Source organism: Lissotriton helveticus, chromosome 4_1 (assembly GCF_964261635.1).
Source record: "Lissotriton helveticus chromosome 4_1, aLisHel1.1, whole genome shotgun sequence".
Taxonomy (NCBI): Eukaryota; Metazoa; Chordata; class Amphibia; order Caudata; family Salamandridae; genus Lissotriton; species Lissotriton helveticus.
In genome coordinates this window covers 1436547745-1436561049 of record NC_136063.1, presented here as the reverse complement: position 1 = coordinate 1436561049, position 13305 = coordinate 1436547745, and the positions used below count along the sequence as shown (strand labels likewise).

General features: G+C 43.1%; 1 protein-coding gene across 1 annotated transcript in view; it reads right to left on the bottom strand.

Moving 5' to 3' along the window:
- Positions 1-13305, bottom strand: part of MCUR1 (mitochondrial calcium uniporter regulator 1) — a 237300-nt gene that overhangs the window by 201289 nt on the left and 22706 nt on the right. Inside the window, exon 3 of the mRNA XM_078687987.1 lies at positions 12723-12826. Coding sequence (XP_078544113.1) covers positions 12723-12826 — 104 coding nt within the window. The remainder of the gene's footprint in view (positions 1-12722; positions 12827-13305) is intronic.

Genomic DNA, 13305 nt, shown 5'->3' with positions numbered 1-13305 from the left:
ACCGATTCATGGGTACCCTCAAATGGGTAATTCAGCGAGCACTGATCGAGGGAATCAAGTTAAATTAGGTTCTGTGTCAAGCCCTCCATTCGTATTGTTGAACTCCTTCCTCTACAACTGGTGAGAGTCCTGCCACCTTGTTATTTGGGAGAGTGATTAGAACTAAACTGCCCCTGTGGACAGTAGACTGATCCTTGAACGTGGATATGGTTTGTGTCACAGACACTTCTCGGAAGTGCCACATGAAAGCATAGACCGATTGTCACCGACTAGCTAAGGAAACAGTCTTCAATGAAGGTGACTGGATCCCGGTCAAGCAGAAACGAAAGTGGAAGACAGACACTCCTTCTGCTATAGATATTCTGAGGCTTGTGCTGTGCAAAGGACATATGGTGATGGCGCATCACCCCAGAAAGTCCATCACGCCGGTCTTCACACTTTAGGCACCTACCTCGACAGTCGTCAGCTCCTACAATCATGAATGAGCCTACCCCGCCTAACAGTCCAGATCAAGAATCAGAACCTGTGCCAACAAAGCACAATAAGAGTGCATCTCAACCATCTCAGACCTCTCGATCTCGACGTCTACTACAGAGCTCCATGTGTGGTGAATTTATTTTGCATTATCTCAGACTAGGGGAGGATGCTACATATGGCATGTTGACTTCTACACCAAGTACATAAATTACGCTTTTCACTTTCTTTATCAACAATTTTATCTGACACGTTTGTGCTCTTTTTGTAACTGAATAATCAAAAGGCCTTGATAACACTAACTGCATGTTTATCATCATATTCAACAATCATATAATCAATCCTACACAATTAAGTTTAGTAGCCTAACTGCTTGGACACTAACAAAATACTTTAGCAGTCTAAAACGAATAGCACTGGAGTTCCTGGTACATCACCAGAATCCTCCAAGTAGATTCCAGAGGTGAAGCCAAGTCCAGTACCAAACCAATGGCAGAGCTTCATAATAACACCCAAAACATGTTGTCAAGTTATGGGGTCTGCCACATGATCAACTGTCTCCATTCTCAATCTAGCTAAGTCACAAGAAGAAACTGGCCATGTTGTGGGGCCTGCTCTATCAGCCACACAATATTGTGAACAATAGGTTGCACAGTGCTGACTCACTAAAGAGTGAGATTGCAAGAGCCAGAGGGAAAACATGTTAGTTGGGTGCATGATCAGCTTAACAGCTGAGGCGAGCAAGGACATGGATCCAGAACAGAGACTAATAAGAGCCTCATGTGCATTAATCTGTGTATTCATAGTTATGCTTGTGCCTGTGTGTGAAATTGTGTCCCTTCCTAATAAACAGAGTTGCTCCCTTGAAGCTATGCCTGGTGCCCTTATCCCTCTTCATATGGGATTAATTCTCTGCAACATTTGCGTTTGTTCATAGTATTGTGACAATAGCAAAATAACTCTCATCCTTGACATCGTTTGGGCATTCTTGGCCTAGTTGTGGCATACTGGCAGCCATTAAAGACATATCAAGAGCCTGACTATTCTAATTCAAGGGACCCTTTACCTGGCGTCTGCCCCTTACATAATAATGGCTGTGGTTGCTATATGGTGGGCATCCTGGCCATCATGATGTCCAGCATTGGCACAATTGTGGACCTGGTAGAATGGTGGGTACTGTTGCCCCATTACAGGCGTACCTGGTGTTCTGGTGAGCATCCATGGCCTACGATTGTAATAGTGGGCATTTGAAGCCGAATCTGTCCATGTGAGTTATTTGTTTATGTGAGTACTCAATGAAAAGTACAAGCTGACATTTGGGCAGTATGAATTTCTAAAAATGAAAACGGATATTTTGAAGGCAAATTGGTTATTTTTCAGGATTTTTTTTCTTTTGCAAATCTGTGATTGCCCAAAATAGAAAGTGGGATTTGTTAGAACATATGTGTCAAATTAGGGTAATTTGTTATCGTCTGACACCACAACATTCTCCTATGTTTTATCTTAACAATTAACAGTGGACTATTTTATAACACAAGGAAACTGTAATAAATTGCACTGTTTAAGAAATCTTTTGCAGACAGGAAGTTCATTAAATAAATGAGAGACCATAATTGATAAATAGAATGTTTTAGGGTGTCCTCTAGTTCCAGATCATATAGCAGCATAGATGAGATCAATTTAATCTTCCTTTTCAGAAGGATACTAAGGATCGTGAAGTGCTTAAAAGTGTTCTAGTCGTCCGGCAGGTCTCCGTACAGCATAGTATGAGAGTTAGGGTTATATTCTGAATTTATGGTAAGGCAGGGAGGAGGCCAAGGTCTTTTAATGGCCAGTCACGGCAGCAACAAAATAAGGGATGTAGAACTGTGTAATAAACTACTCCTTAAAAGGAGTCCTTTTCCTTGTATTGTTAGTGCTACTCATACGCAGATAAGTGCAACATACTAGTGGAATGTCACTGGTTAAAATAGGAATGCAAGTTATTACAAAAAGCTACGAAGCCTGTGATTTGCTGAGCTATTACTATTTTTTCCAGAGCACATTTTTTACTTAATAACACGTTATGAGGTGACTGTGACAGTATAAAAATGGTGTGGGGTTTTGGCCAATGGGACAGCTTTTGGTTTCTGGGAAGTTAATTTAATTAATCCAGTGTTTACCGTATAGCATTCAGTTGCGTAACGGCATTTGAGGGGGTCCCCTGCAAAGTACATGGCGAGGCCCCTCTCCGGACTCATGCAAGAGTTCTCAGGCCAGTGTAGTGTGGTGAAGGGGCCCAATGGAGCTCAGGGGCCCCACCGCACCGTGGAGACCTTTGTTACGCCACTGGTCCCATTAGTGTTACCGAGGTGGCTGGGTGGCAAATGCAGGCCTGAGACTTGTAGGTTGGGGATTAACCTTCTTGAGGGTAGGGCGAGCGGGGGCAGGATGCTGGAGGACGGTATGCATGCAGTGTCCAATTTCAAGGCTTTGGAAAGGCAAGCCTTTTTAAACTGGACAGCCATTTGAATGTCTTAGCATAGGAATTATGGGTCGACGATATTGTAAAGGTGACACAACAGTCATGGCAGTAAAGTGGGGGTCAAAAGGATTTTAGACTGCCGTTGTAAATTGATCAAATTATTAGAGTAGCAAGGTTAAAAGAGTGGGTTTGACAGAGTGGCAGAGTAGAACAATGAGTAGGATTTGGACACGAGGGCTGCAAGGAGACTAAATAGGGCAGTCGAGTGAAAGGGCGATAGGCAAGAGGTTGGAAAAGGAATTTAAAAGACTGATCCCATTTCTGAGGGGACAAACAGAGGTAGTGTAGGACTGGGATGTGTTCAGAGGATGAAAGGCTGTGGTCAGCAGTGGGTGGGGAGAGGTCTGTAAGTGACAGGAGGAGCTGGAGAATGGCGTCCAGGAAGACGACAACTGTTTGCAAAGAAGCGTCAAAGGAGCGCATATTAAAATGAGGGCGCAATGAAGAAATTTGAAGAAATGGGAAAAGGAAGTGCTGAGGGTACACATGGTGGCTGGAGAAAAAGCACAGACGGGAGCAATTAAAGAAAGGTTTTAAACGATAGAATGTATAGTAAGGTTTCTTCTGAGCTGTCCTCTGAGGAGCAGAGATAGAGTTAGCTGTTCAGAGTTTGACTTCAAGTCTGACTTGGATTCAGAAAACAATTTGATCGGGTAAGAGAATGAAAACAATGTATTGTTTGATTCTCTAGTCAACAGTATGTGGGACACTTCATTGATAAATATCCTTTGTTGTTGGAGTGGTGTCCAATTTAGCATGTGAAGGAATATTTAGAATTTTGGTTAAGATGAGAAATACCGAGGTGAGAATTAGGTTGAGGTTTTAGCACCCATGATCACTGCTTCTGAATAAAACGTCTATAATTCCAGAGTTGGATGCCAGTAAACGTTCTAACATTTACAGGTAGAGGGAACAGGGACACTTATAAAGGTCTAAATGAAAGCATTAGAGCTTGGCAGGATTGAGTTTGGATAAAACACCCCATTGACAGAGGGAGTATGTAAATAAAAGGCAGATTGAAGCAGAGGATTTGTGTCAACTGGTTCAATGTATGATTTGCCTACCAAGTACGTCAAATACCACTTTGTCAAAGGAGAAACTGGAAAGTATACTGACAGAGTTGGCAAATAAAGAGAGAGGTCCAACAGCTCAATGTAGGCTATTTGGATACAATTTCATTGAGGGTGTGTCTAAACATATTGGGGTATGTATTCCAACAAAAAGCTCAGCCTGACATTAAGAATATTTTCAATGAGAGCAAAGACAGAGATAATTCCCTGGACAAGAAGACCCTATAACTTAACTTACTTAGTCCAAGTGGTAAATCTTTTTATAACATAGAATTAAGTGGATCTGCATATTAGACATCAGGGTTTTTCCCACTAAGAAGGACCTTGAGGGACCCATTACACAACATGAGATACACGTTGCCATTAAGTCCCTGAACCGTAACAAAACACCGGGCATGGATGGGCTACCTGTGGAGTTTTACGCGACCTACTCAGACACCCTGGTACCTGTATTGGAAAAGGTGTCCCGGACGGCGTTGGAGGAAGGCCATCTACCCGACTCCACTATGCAAGCATTAGTGGTCCCATTGCCGAAGCCTCGTAGGGATCAACTCGACATGTCCAATTACAGGCCCCTATCGATGCTCTCCACCGAGTACAAAATTCTTAGCAAAGCAATAGCCCAGAGGCTGCAGGCCCATCTCCCTGCCTTAATCCATAGAGACCAGTGCGGCTTTCCCCCAGGTAGAAGTACCTCAATGAACACGAGGAGATTACATGCTATCATGGCAACAACCCCACAGACCCTCCCTAGAGCAGGCTGCATAGCCTTGGACCTTAGGCAGGCCTTTGATTCCTTGTCCTGGGCCTTTATGTTTCCTTGCAAAGGTTTGGGCTCCCAGACTCCATCCTGGCGTGGATCAGACTACTCTACACGGCACCTACGGCACAAGCACGCACAGGCCGTCATGTGTCTGACACATATGCGGAGCACAGGGGCACCAGACAAGGCCCCCTGTCCCCAATGCTATTTGTTCTTGCTCTGGAACCCCTGGCCATAGCCCTGCGTACGAAAGAAGGACAAAGAGGTATACCGCATAACGGTACATACGACCTAATATCGATCTAAGCAGACGATATTCTGTTATACCTACGAGACCTGGGGGCGGATCATACTGCTATCTATGACATATTTGAGCACTTTGCAGGGGTCTCAGGCCTGGCCATTAACCCGGAAAAGTCCAACAGCTTCTATTTTCGGGACATCCCAAATCCAGGCCCCATTCCCTTTGGGGCCCATCTTATCCCAATAGCTCCAATTACGTTTAAGTACCTGGGGATTCAGGTGTACAGGACACCTGAGGACCAGATAGACGAAAACATCAAGAGGGCCATTACATGGCTCCGCAGCTCGGTAGGGTTCTGGACTGCGTTGCCAATCTCGGTAATAGGCCGGATCGCAATTTCCAAAATGGTGATGCTTCCCCGAATACTATACTTCTTTGTTAACCTCCCTGTTAACTTGCCTCAGTCTATTTTTTACTCCCTTAATACGTTACTAGTCACTTTAATATGGGGGACTGGAAGACGCCGGATAGGCCTCAGGAAACTGCAGCTGGGGACTAGAGACGGAGGGCTGGGGGTCCCAGATTTCAAAGGTTATTACCTGGCTAGTCAGCTTCAATGGCTCTCCTACTGGATGGCAGGGCAGAACCTACACGAAATAGGCTACACACCTGAGAGGCTGAACCGAGGTGAACTACACACATTATTACTCCCATGGAGCCGCATCCCCATGGACTGCCATCCACTCCGCCGCACGGGTTTAGTATGTTGGCCGAGGGCCCTGGCGTACACAGCCCCAACGGTGGCGTATGCGGATAATATCCCTCTATTGGGAATCCCGACGCCACAAGGTAAGCTCACTGGCAGAACAATGCGCCCTTGGCAGGAGGCTGGCGTAGTTGAGGTGGGTGATTTTTTCGGGGATGACAACTTGTTGGATCATGACGTCTTCCGGCAGGCCACCGGTGCCCCCCCCCCACAGTTATATTTGCTTCACGCCACTGTCACACATTTCATACGCACTAAATGGGCACCGCAACGTCTCCGACCCCCACAACATGCATTAGTTCACCTACTATACTACATGGGCACAGGGGGTCACCTAGTACGTTGGCTGTACACTGGCATCAGGGCACACGCCGCAATTCTAACCACAACACTAAAACACACCTGGGAGCAGGACACGGACAGGATAATGACAGAGAAAGAGTGGTGTATGGTGCTGGAGCATCCCCGGAGGGTATCGCAAAACGTTAGGTTCAGGTTCATACAAGTAATGATCTTGCACAGGGCATACCTAACTCCTAAAAGACTACACTTGATGTTCCCGGACGCCCCCCATAGATGCCCGCACTGTGGGGAGGATGACGCTGGGTTCCTCCATAAGATCTGGAGTTGCACAAGACTTCGGGAGTACTGGTCAGAGGTGTGCCGGGTGCTCCATACGGTCACAAACCTACCGGTGCCGGTCGAGGCACTGCCATGTCTGCTGGGGCTGCGCAGACGGCCTAAACCGCAGAAAGCCCGGCTGAAACTTTTGGACTTCGCTATACTACTGGCAATATGGGCATTAACAATGAGATGGAAATCCCCTAGGGCACCGGGAACACACATATGGCAAACTGAGGTATAGAAATGGGGCAGGGCAGAGGGGGCGGTCTCAGGAAGGAGGAAATATGGGGCCACAGAAAATACCCCATATCCCAAGACTGGGAGGTCATGCTCATAGCACTTGAAGATATGGACCTGGCCCCGGCACCTGGACTTGGCTCTCAGGGTTAGGGGGTGGGAGTTGGGGACAGTAAAGGTGGGATCTGATGGCCCCCGTGGGTCGTACGTCATGCAAGAATACAACACTTATCATGTTACGTGAAAGCCAGTACAAACCGAGCTCAGACGTAAAGTGAGTTGCATAGATCACCAGGGGACGGGGAGGGAGGGGAATGTGCGGGGGAGGTGAGAGGGAGGGGGAGGGAAGATGAGTTAGTCATTTGTTAGATCCCACAAAATTACAGAAAACGAATACAGACATGTGCATGAGTTGTGTAACACGCCGTAATTAGACCAACTGTATTGCTGATGGCTCCCCGTTTTGGAATAAACATGACAAAGTGGGTTGTTGTAGTTGGGGGGGAAATGAAAAATACCAGCTGATGTAACGCAGACGTTTATTGCACTGTCATTGTTCTGATGATACAGCTGTGAATAAAGGGTATATAAAAAAAAAAAAGACATCAGGGTTTTTCCCTTAGAGACCTTCAGGATGGAACTCATGCGAATAGCGATGTGTAAGAGGCACTTCAAGTTTGTTCAAGGTTAGCCTGCTCTTCTATCTATAGGTGGAAGACTTGCTCACTTTAATGGAAATAATAATTCAAGATCTGTGGGTGTTGGGCACTGTGCAGGGGTTCAGGATACATTTTATGGTGGTCCATTTCAGCCAAGGGTCCCTCGGCAGTTAAGGTTCAACAACCAGGACAGGATTTACATAGAACAGGAGATAAGAGAGCTAATGTTAAAAGGCACTATAGGTCAGGTACAACACAAGACATAGAGGTTTATGGGCACTATGTTTGTGGCAGAAAAGAAGGAAAATGGCGCAATTTCGGGGATCAATTTAAAGGAACTAAACAAATGTATAATGTATTATTACTTCAAATTTGATGGGATTAATTTTCTTATTAAATTGTCGCTTTTTATTAATTGACATGTTTAGATCTGAAGGATGCATGCCTTTCTATCCCAATGTGGCATCCTCATCAAGGATATTTACAGTTCCTTTAGGGTGGAATGATGTGGGATGTTCATCAGCTTTCCATATGGTCTGTCATCTACCTCGTGGTGTTTTACAAAGTTGTTGGGTCCTCTGGTGACATAGTTTAGAATCAGATATGTAAGACTGATTACTTATCTGAACTATATTCTATTTATGGGGCAGGACAAGCAGGTGACTTAGCAGATCCAAATGACAGCAGAGTTTTTTGGAGCCTTTGGATTTGTGGTGAACAGAAACAAATCAAATTAAGTACCAAAATAAGCAACACAGTTCCTGAATTTTATGGTTCATACAGTGGAAGGGGGGTTAAGATTAAAGTTAACAATAAAGAAATTGAAGAAAATAAGGACAAATGAAAATGTGTCTGCGGTGAGATATGCAAACAAAATAGAGAGACCTTGGTGGTCTGGCAAAGATTAAGTGATTTTCGGATTTTGTTTTGAAGAAGAGAATAATGGTGCGAGCGCAGCATATTCTAGGTTCAAAGAATAGTGTGCCGGACTGGTTTTCCAGAAAGGTTTAGAATTTGAGTGACTGGAGTTTGGACAGGGCAGTGTTTCTGAACATACAGAGGAAATGGGGCACACTTAGGGTGGATCTTTTTATGAACAGATTGAACACTCAGAGTTTCCTCAACTGGTGCCCAGAAGCTGTGACAGTGGAGTCATTTCAACAGAATTGGTCAGTTATGGTGTTGTATACGTTACCTCCATTTTCAGTTATTTCACAGATGTTGTTGCAGATTTGTCAACAGGGGTACCATTGGTGATGGTAGAACCTTTGTGAGAGGCACAGGCATGGATTCCAATTTGATGGAAAAGTCCATAGATTTCTTATTTCTTTTCCTTAGTTGCTTGAGTTATTAATAAGTCCCTTTGAGAAGTTAAACAAGATGGTGAATTTTGGGTAATTTAGAGGATACCAGAGCTTTCAAGAGGAGCATCAGTACTTATTTCTGAATTGTTGGCTCCAGACACAGAGTAAATCGACTGGAGTGACAGAAATTAGTTTGCTGGTGTTTGGAAAGAAACACTGATCCCACTTCAGCTCATACAGTTCAGATGGTAAACTACATTACAGAGATATCTGAGAAAGTGTTGCATACAGGACAATTATTCTTTACATGTCTACATTGCAGCAGACCATGGGTAAGTGGGGTTCCTGCCGGCAAGATATGCTGGTGAAGAGGCTGCTTAGGAATGTTAGATTATCCTGACTCCCATTCACCAAGTATACTTCATTATGGGATGTGAACCAGGTACTTCAGCTTTTCAAGTGCTGGGAGGGTAACAAGGTTCTTTCTTTGAGTAACCTGCCCTTTAAGCTCACAATGTTATAGTGTTTGGTTTCCTTTACGAGGGCATCAGATAGCAGAGCTTTGGAAGTTTCTAAAATTGTTTCCACTGGAATGTGTTCGTTTTACTTTATCTAGGAGAATGTAGACTTTGGCAACCAACATTTTCTACCCTAAATTTACAAATAATGCAAATATGTGTGAGTTTTGTGAAAACAGACAAGAGATTTGAGATCAATGGGTGTTTTGCAGCTATTACTTTTCAACACAACATAAACTGGTGCCTTCGCTCACTTTATCTAGATGGGTGAATTAAGTTAAGACGATAACTGCTACCAATGTGGTTGTGTTTGAAGGACATTCATTATGGGGAACTTCAGCTTTTAAGGCATTTATGTTCGGTGGAAGTTTGCAGGATATTTTACATACAGAAGATCGGTCAAATGATTCTATGTTCAGGCAATTTTATTTTAAACTAGTTGACAGCACTTCAATTGTATGGTTGCAAGGTGTGGCCATGTATCAAGTTAGCCTCCGCACCATACCCTAAAATTACTATTTTAATGGTGAATATATAATCTGGATTTTATTAAAGACACTGAATCTAATATTATCCTGCCCTTACTTCAATCCTCCATGATTTGTGTAACATGTTTTGTTTGCTATGTGATGTCCGAGGCTGTGCAAGGAGAGACGATGGGGAGGGAGGTTTTGAAGAATTTCCAAAATTTATGAGGAAGATTTGCATTCAAACCAAGCTATGATGTGTTTATACTAGTTATTGCTGGCTTTTTATCTGTTTTTTTGCAGCAATGTGATTAAAAAAAGAGGACTGTGTGTGCTGTGTATTTAAGGAGTAGTGAGACATTCGACCGTTCCAGGCAACTTGTTTTGTTGCTGCTGAGTTTGGTCACTTAGAGGATATGAGCAATATTAACATTTGTGTATTTAACAAAAATCTGGAACAGTTTAGCAATAGAATACATGTTTTCTTGGAAAGAGCAATACTTGATCACCAAATACTGTCTGGTTATCGGACATGGATTTGAGATACTCTTATTTGCCTATGCAAATAAATATTTTGAAAGTCCTTAAAACTAAAACATCCCACCTTGCAACCTTGCCAGGAATTTATAGAGTCGGTCAGTCTTATTTAAACCCTAAAAAGACTCTATAACACATTAAAGCTTGGTGACTAAATATAGGAATATGCTCTTTCATTGCCTAGGACATGTACAGTGAAAGGTAAAAGAGTGTGTGTGGTGGAGAAATGCAAACCAAGATTCCTCGACTGTCTGTGAGATTGTTCACCAACCACCATAAATAACTTGCAGGAGGTGGAAGGAGAGTGTGCTTACCTACGACAAGAGGCTTGTGAATCTTCCCATTGTAAGATCCCGTGATATAACTTTGGCCACTTTGCTTTACATGAATTCTCGGTTTAATTTTCAGCATTAACAAGGTTCCGAATTTGTTCTTGTGTAAGGTGGACCGCTATGCTCACTTCTTCCATCTAATCCCGTTTTTCTTAAAACCTTCTTTTTCTAATTCAGGCATGACTCATCTCTACATGGAGTTTAATTAGTTTCTGTTCCACTACCACAAGCCACCTCAGTGAGGCTCTACACTCTGACAGCCTTATGCAAGTCACCTTAATCCCCTTGAGAGCCAAAGAACTGCTGTTGGCATCCTGAGGAACACCTCTCCTTGAATTGTGACACCTCTGCCCTGCCAGAAGTCAGTGCACCTATGGAAATGAAGGGAAGTATTCCATTAACTCCAGCTCCAATGTTCGTATTCCTTCTCTTCAGCTTTAAAAAGAGGTAGCTAGCAGACAATAGGGGGTAGAAGAGGCTGATGCTTTGCCTTTTTACTTCTCTGGGATCCACCAAGGCATATATCCCTCTGATCCCGCTGACAGTCTCAAATTATATAACAGGCCGGAGAGACAGAAAAACAACCAGCAACACACAAAATTCCCACTCACTCTGTAGGTCTTCCTATCCTTTTCTCTTTTTGAACAGAAGCATAATAAATTGTACGTTACGCACATTCAGATCAAGAAAGCCCTTCAGTTCCTTATTAGACGTTGAAGATGCTATACCAATGTCACTCACATAGCATAAATCTGCGATTGCTCCTGTAAGATCAGTTTTCTTACCATTAATACAACCAAGGACAAAAGCAGAGCATCCATTAGCTCAATATTCAGTTTTTCTGTATTAATTGATGCTTTAAGCCAAATCATATGACAATGCGGTAGGATGTGCATTAGACCTGGGCAAAATTTAAATTGTGCTGGCGTAATTTGCATAAATCCAGGAATTTCATGTTACGCTTGTGAAGCAAAATTCTCAAAATTAGGCTATTATTTCACTTCGCATATGTATGCATAGATTGTGGTAAAAATGTACTGCAAATGGCACAATTCGGGGTAATTCGTAGTGAACAATTACAGCAAACATACCAGAACAACATAAATGAGCAGGTGTTGTTCGTGGTGCTCTTGTTTAAGTGCATCCTTGCGCCAAACATTGACATGCGGATCCACTTCACGCTCAAATATAGCGCAAAATGACGTGTTAGCATTTCTAGTAATTACATACAATTTTGCCAAATTATTGTGAAATTACGTGAAAGTAAATTACTGGAATTTTGCACACCACTTATCTGTATGTCTGGGAAGACTGCATTTCTTCACCTTTTGCTTGTCTCCGACAGAACAACAAAGTGTGACTACTCACCCTTAGAATATTGGAAAATGCCACTTAACACCACTCAATATATAAAATTGACTGAGTACTCTATAGCCAACAACTGCATCACACACCATTGTTCCATTCCTATCTACAAATATTCATTCTCCACCCACTTGTCATCAGGTGCAACAAAACAACGCTAGAGCCTTAATTATGGGACTGTCATGCGTCACACGAAAATACCCTCGAGAAACGTGCAGAAAAAAATATGGACATAACCTGGCGGTGTTGCTCGAATCAAAAAGCGCTGAACTCTGGCAGACCAAAAAACACAGAAGTGATCTTCCAATCCAGACAAACACAGAAAGTATTTCGGCACATCCCCCCATACACATAAAATACCATAAAGATCTCCCTACATCAAACTCACTTTATTGCTGCACTCATGCACACACACTATTTCGAATACTGACATTGTACAAACTCTCTTCTAACCACATACAAACACCAACAAAACAACAGACACTATCAAACCATCGATAACCTTCCAGGCCCGCACTAACATGGAGAATGCACGTCAATGTCATAATAATGGTGGCTGTTGCTATTCATACACAACTAACCTAACATTAAGTGCCTGTGCTGCTGTGATAGAATATGTAGTAAACGTGGGAGGGTCATAAGTGAATCTATTACAGAACAAGCAGGAAACTGATGGTTACCGATAATCCTTTCATTTTGCAGCATGCATATATTACATAGAATCACAGTCTATCCACAGGCTATAAAGCAGTGCTCCGCCTCCCTGAAAGGAGGCCCGAATTATATGTTACAATTCCATGCAGGTACTTGTCCTGTCTGCCACTACCATGTCAGTTACCTGCTGCAGTTTTGTGACCATGTCCTTGTAGGCCCCATCCATGTTGCGGTTAGTGATCTTCATTAATGCAGATTCAAAGATCTCCGACTGTTGAGTAGTGAACCCTAAGAAAACCATAACAAAAAGTTAAATTGAACAAACCCATTGGGTGATGACAAACTCTCAGTGTTTGTTGCAGATTCACATGATCATGATGTCACCAAAAGGGACAAATCTCTCCCTTAGGGTGTCTCAACAACAATGTACAGGATTTAAAGCTCACTCCATCAGGCATCAATCCCACAAATGTAAGTTTATTTTTCAGACGGTTTATATGGTGCTACATGAAAGTACAAGCGTCTTGAGGGAGCTCAAATAAGCTGAGCTAAGGTGCGATGGCGAATCTTTAATAGTTGATGCTATGAGCGTTCCTGAAAAATGACATCTAGATATTTTAATAACTATTTGAATCTTACTAGGTATGGCCAATGAAGAGACAGTGGCCAGGGTGCCACAGCACTGCAACCAGGCACTTGAACAACGTTTCATAAATATTTCCCAGTAGTCCATTACTGCCACCATAAGTCCACTGAAGCTCTGAGGT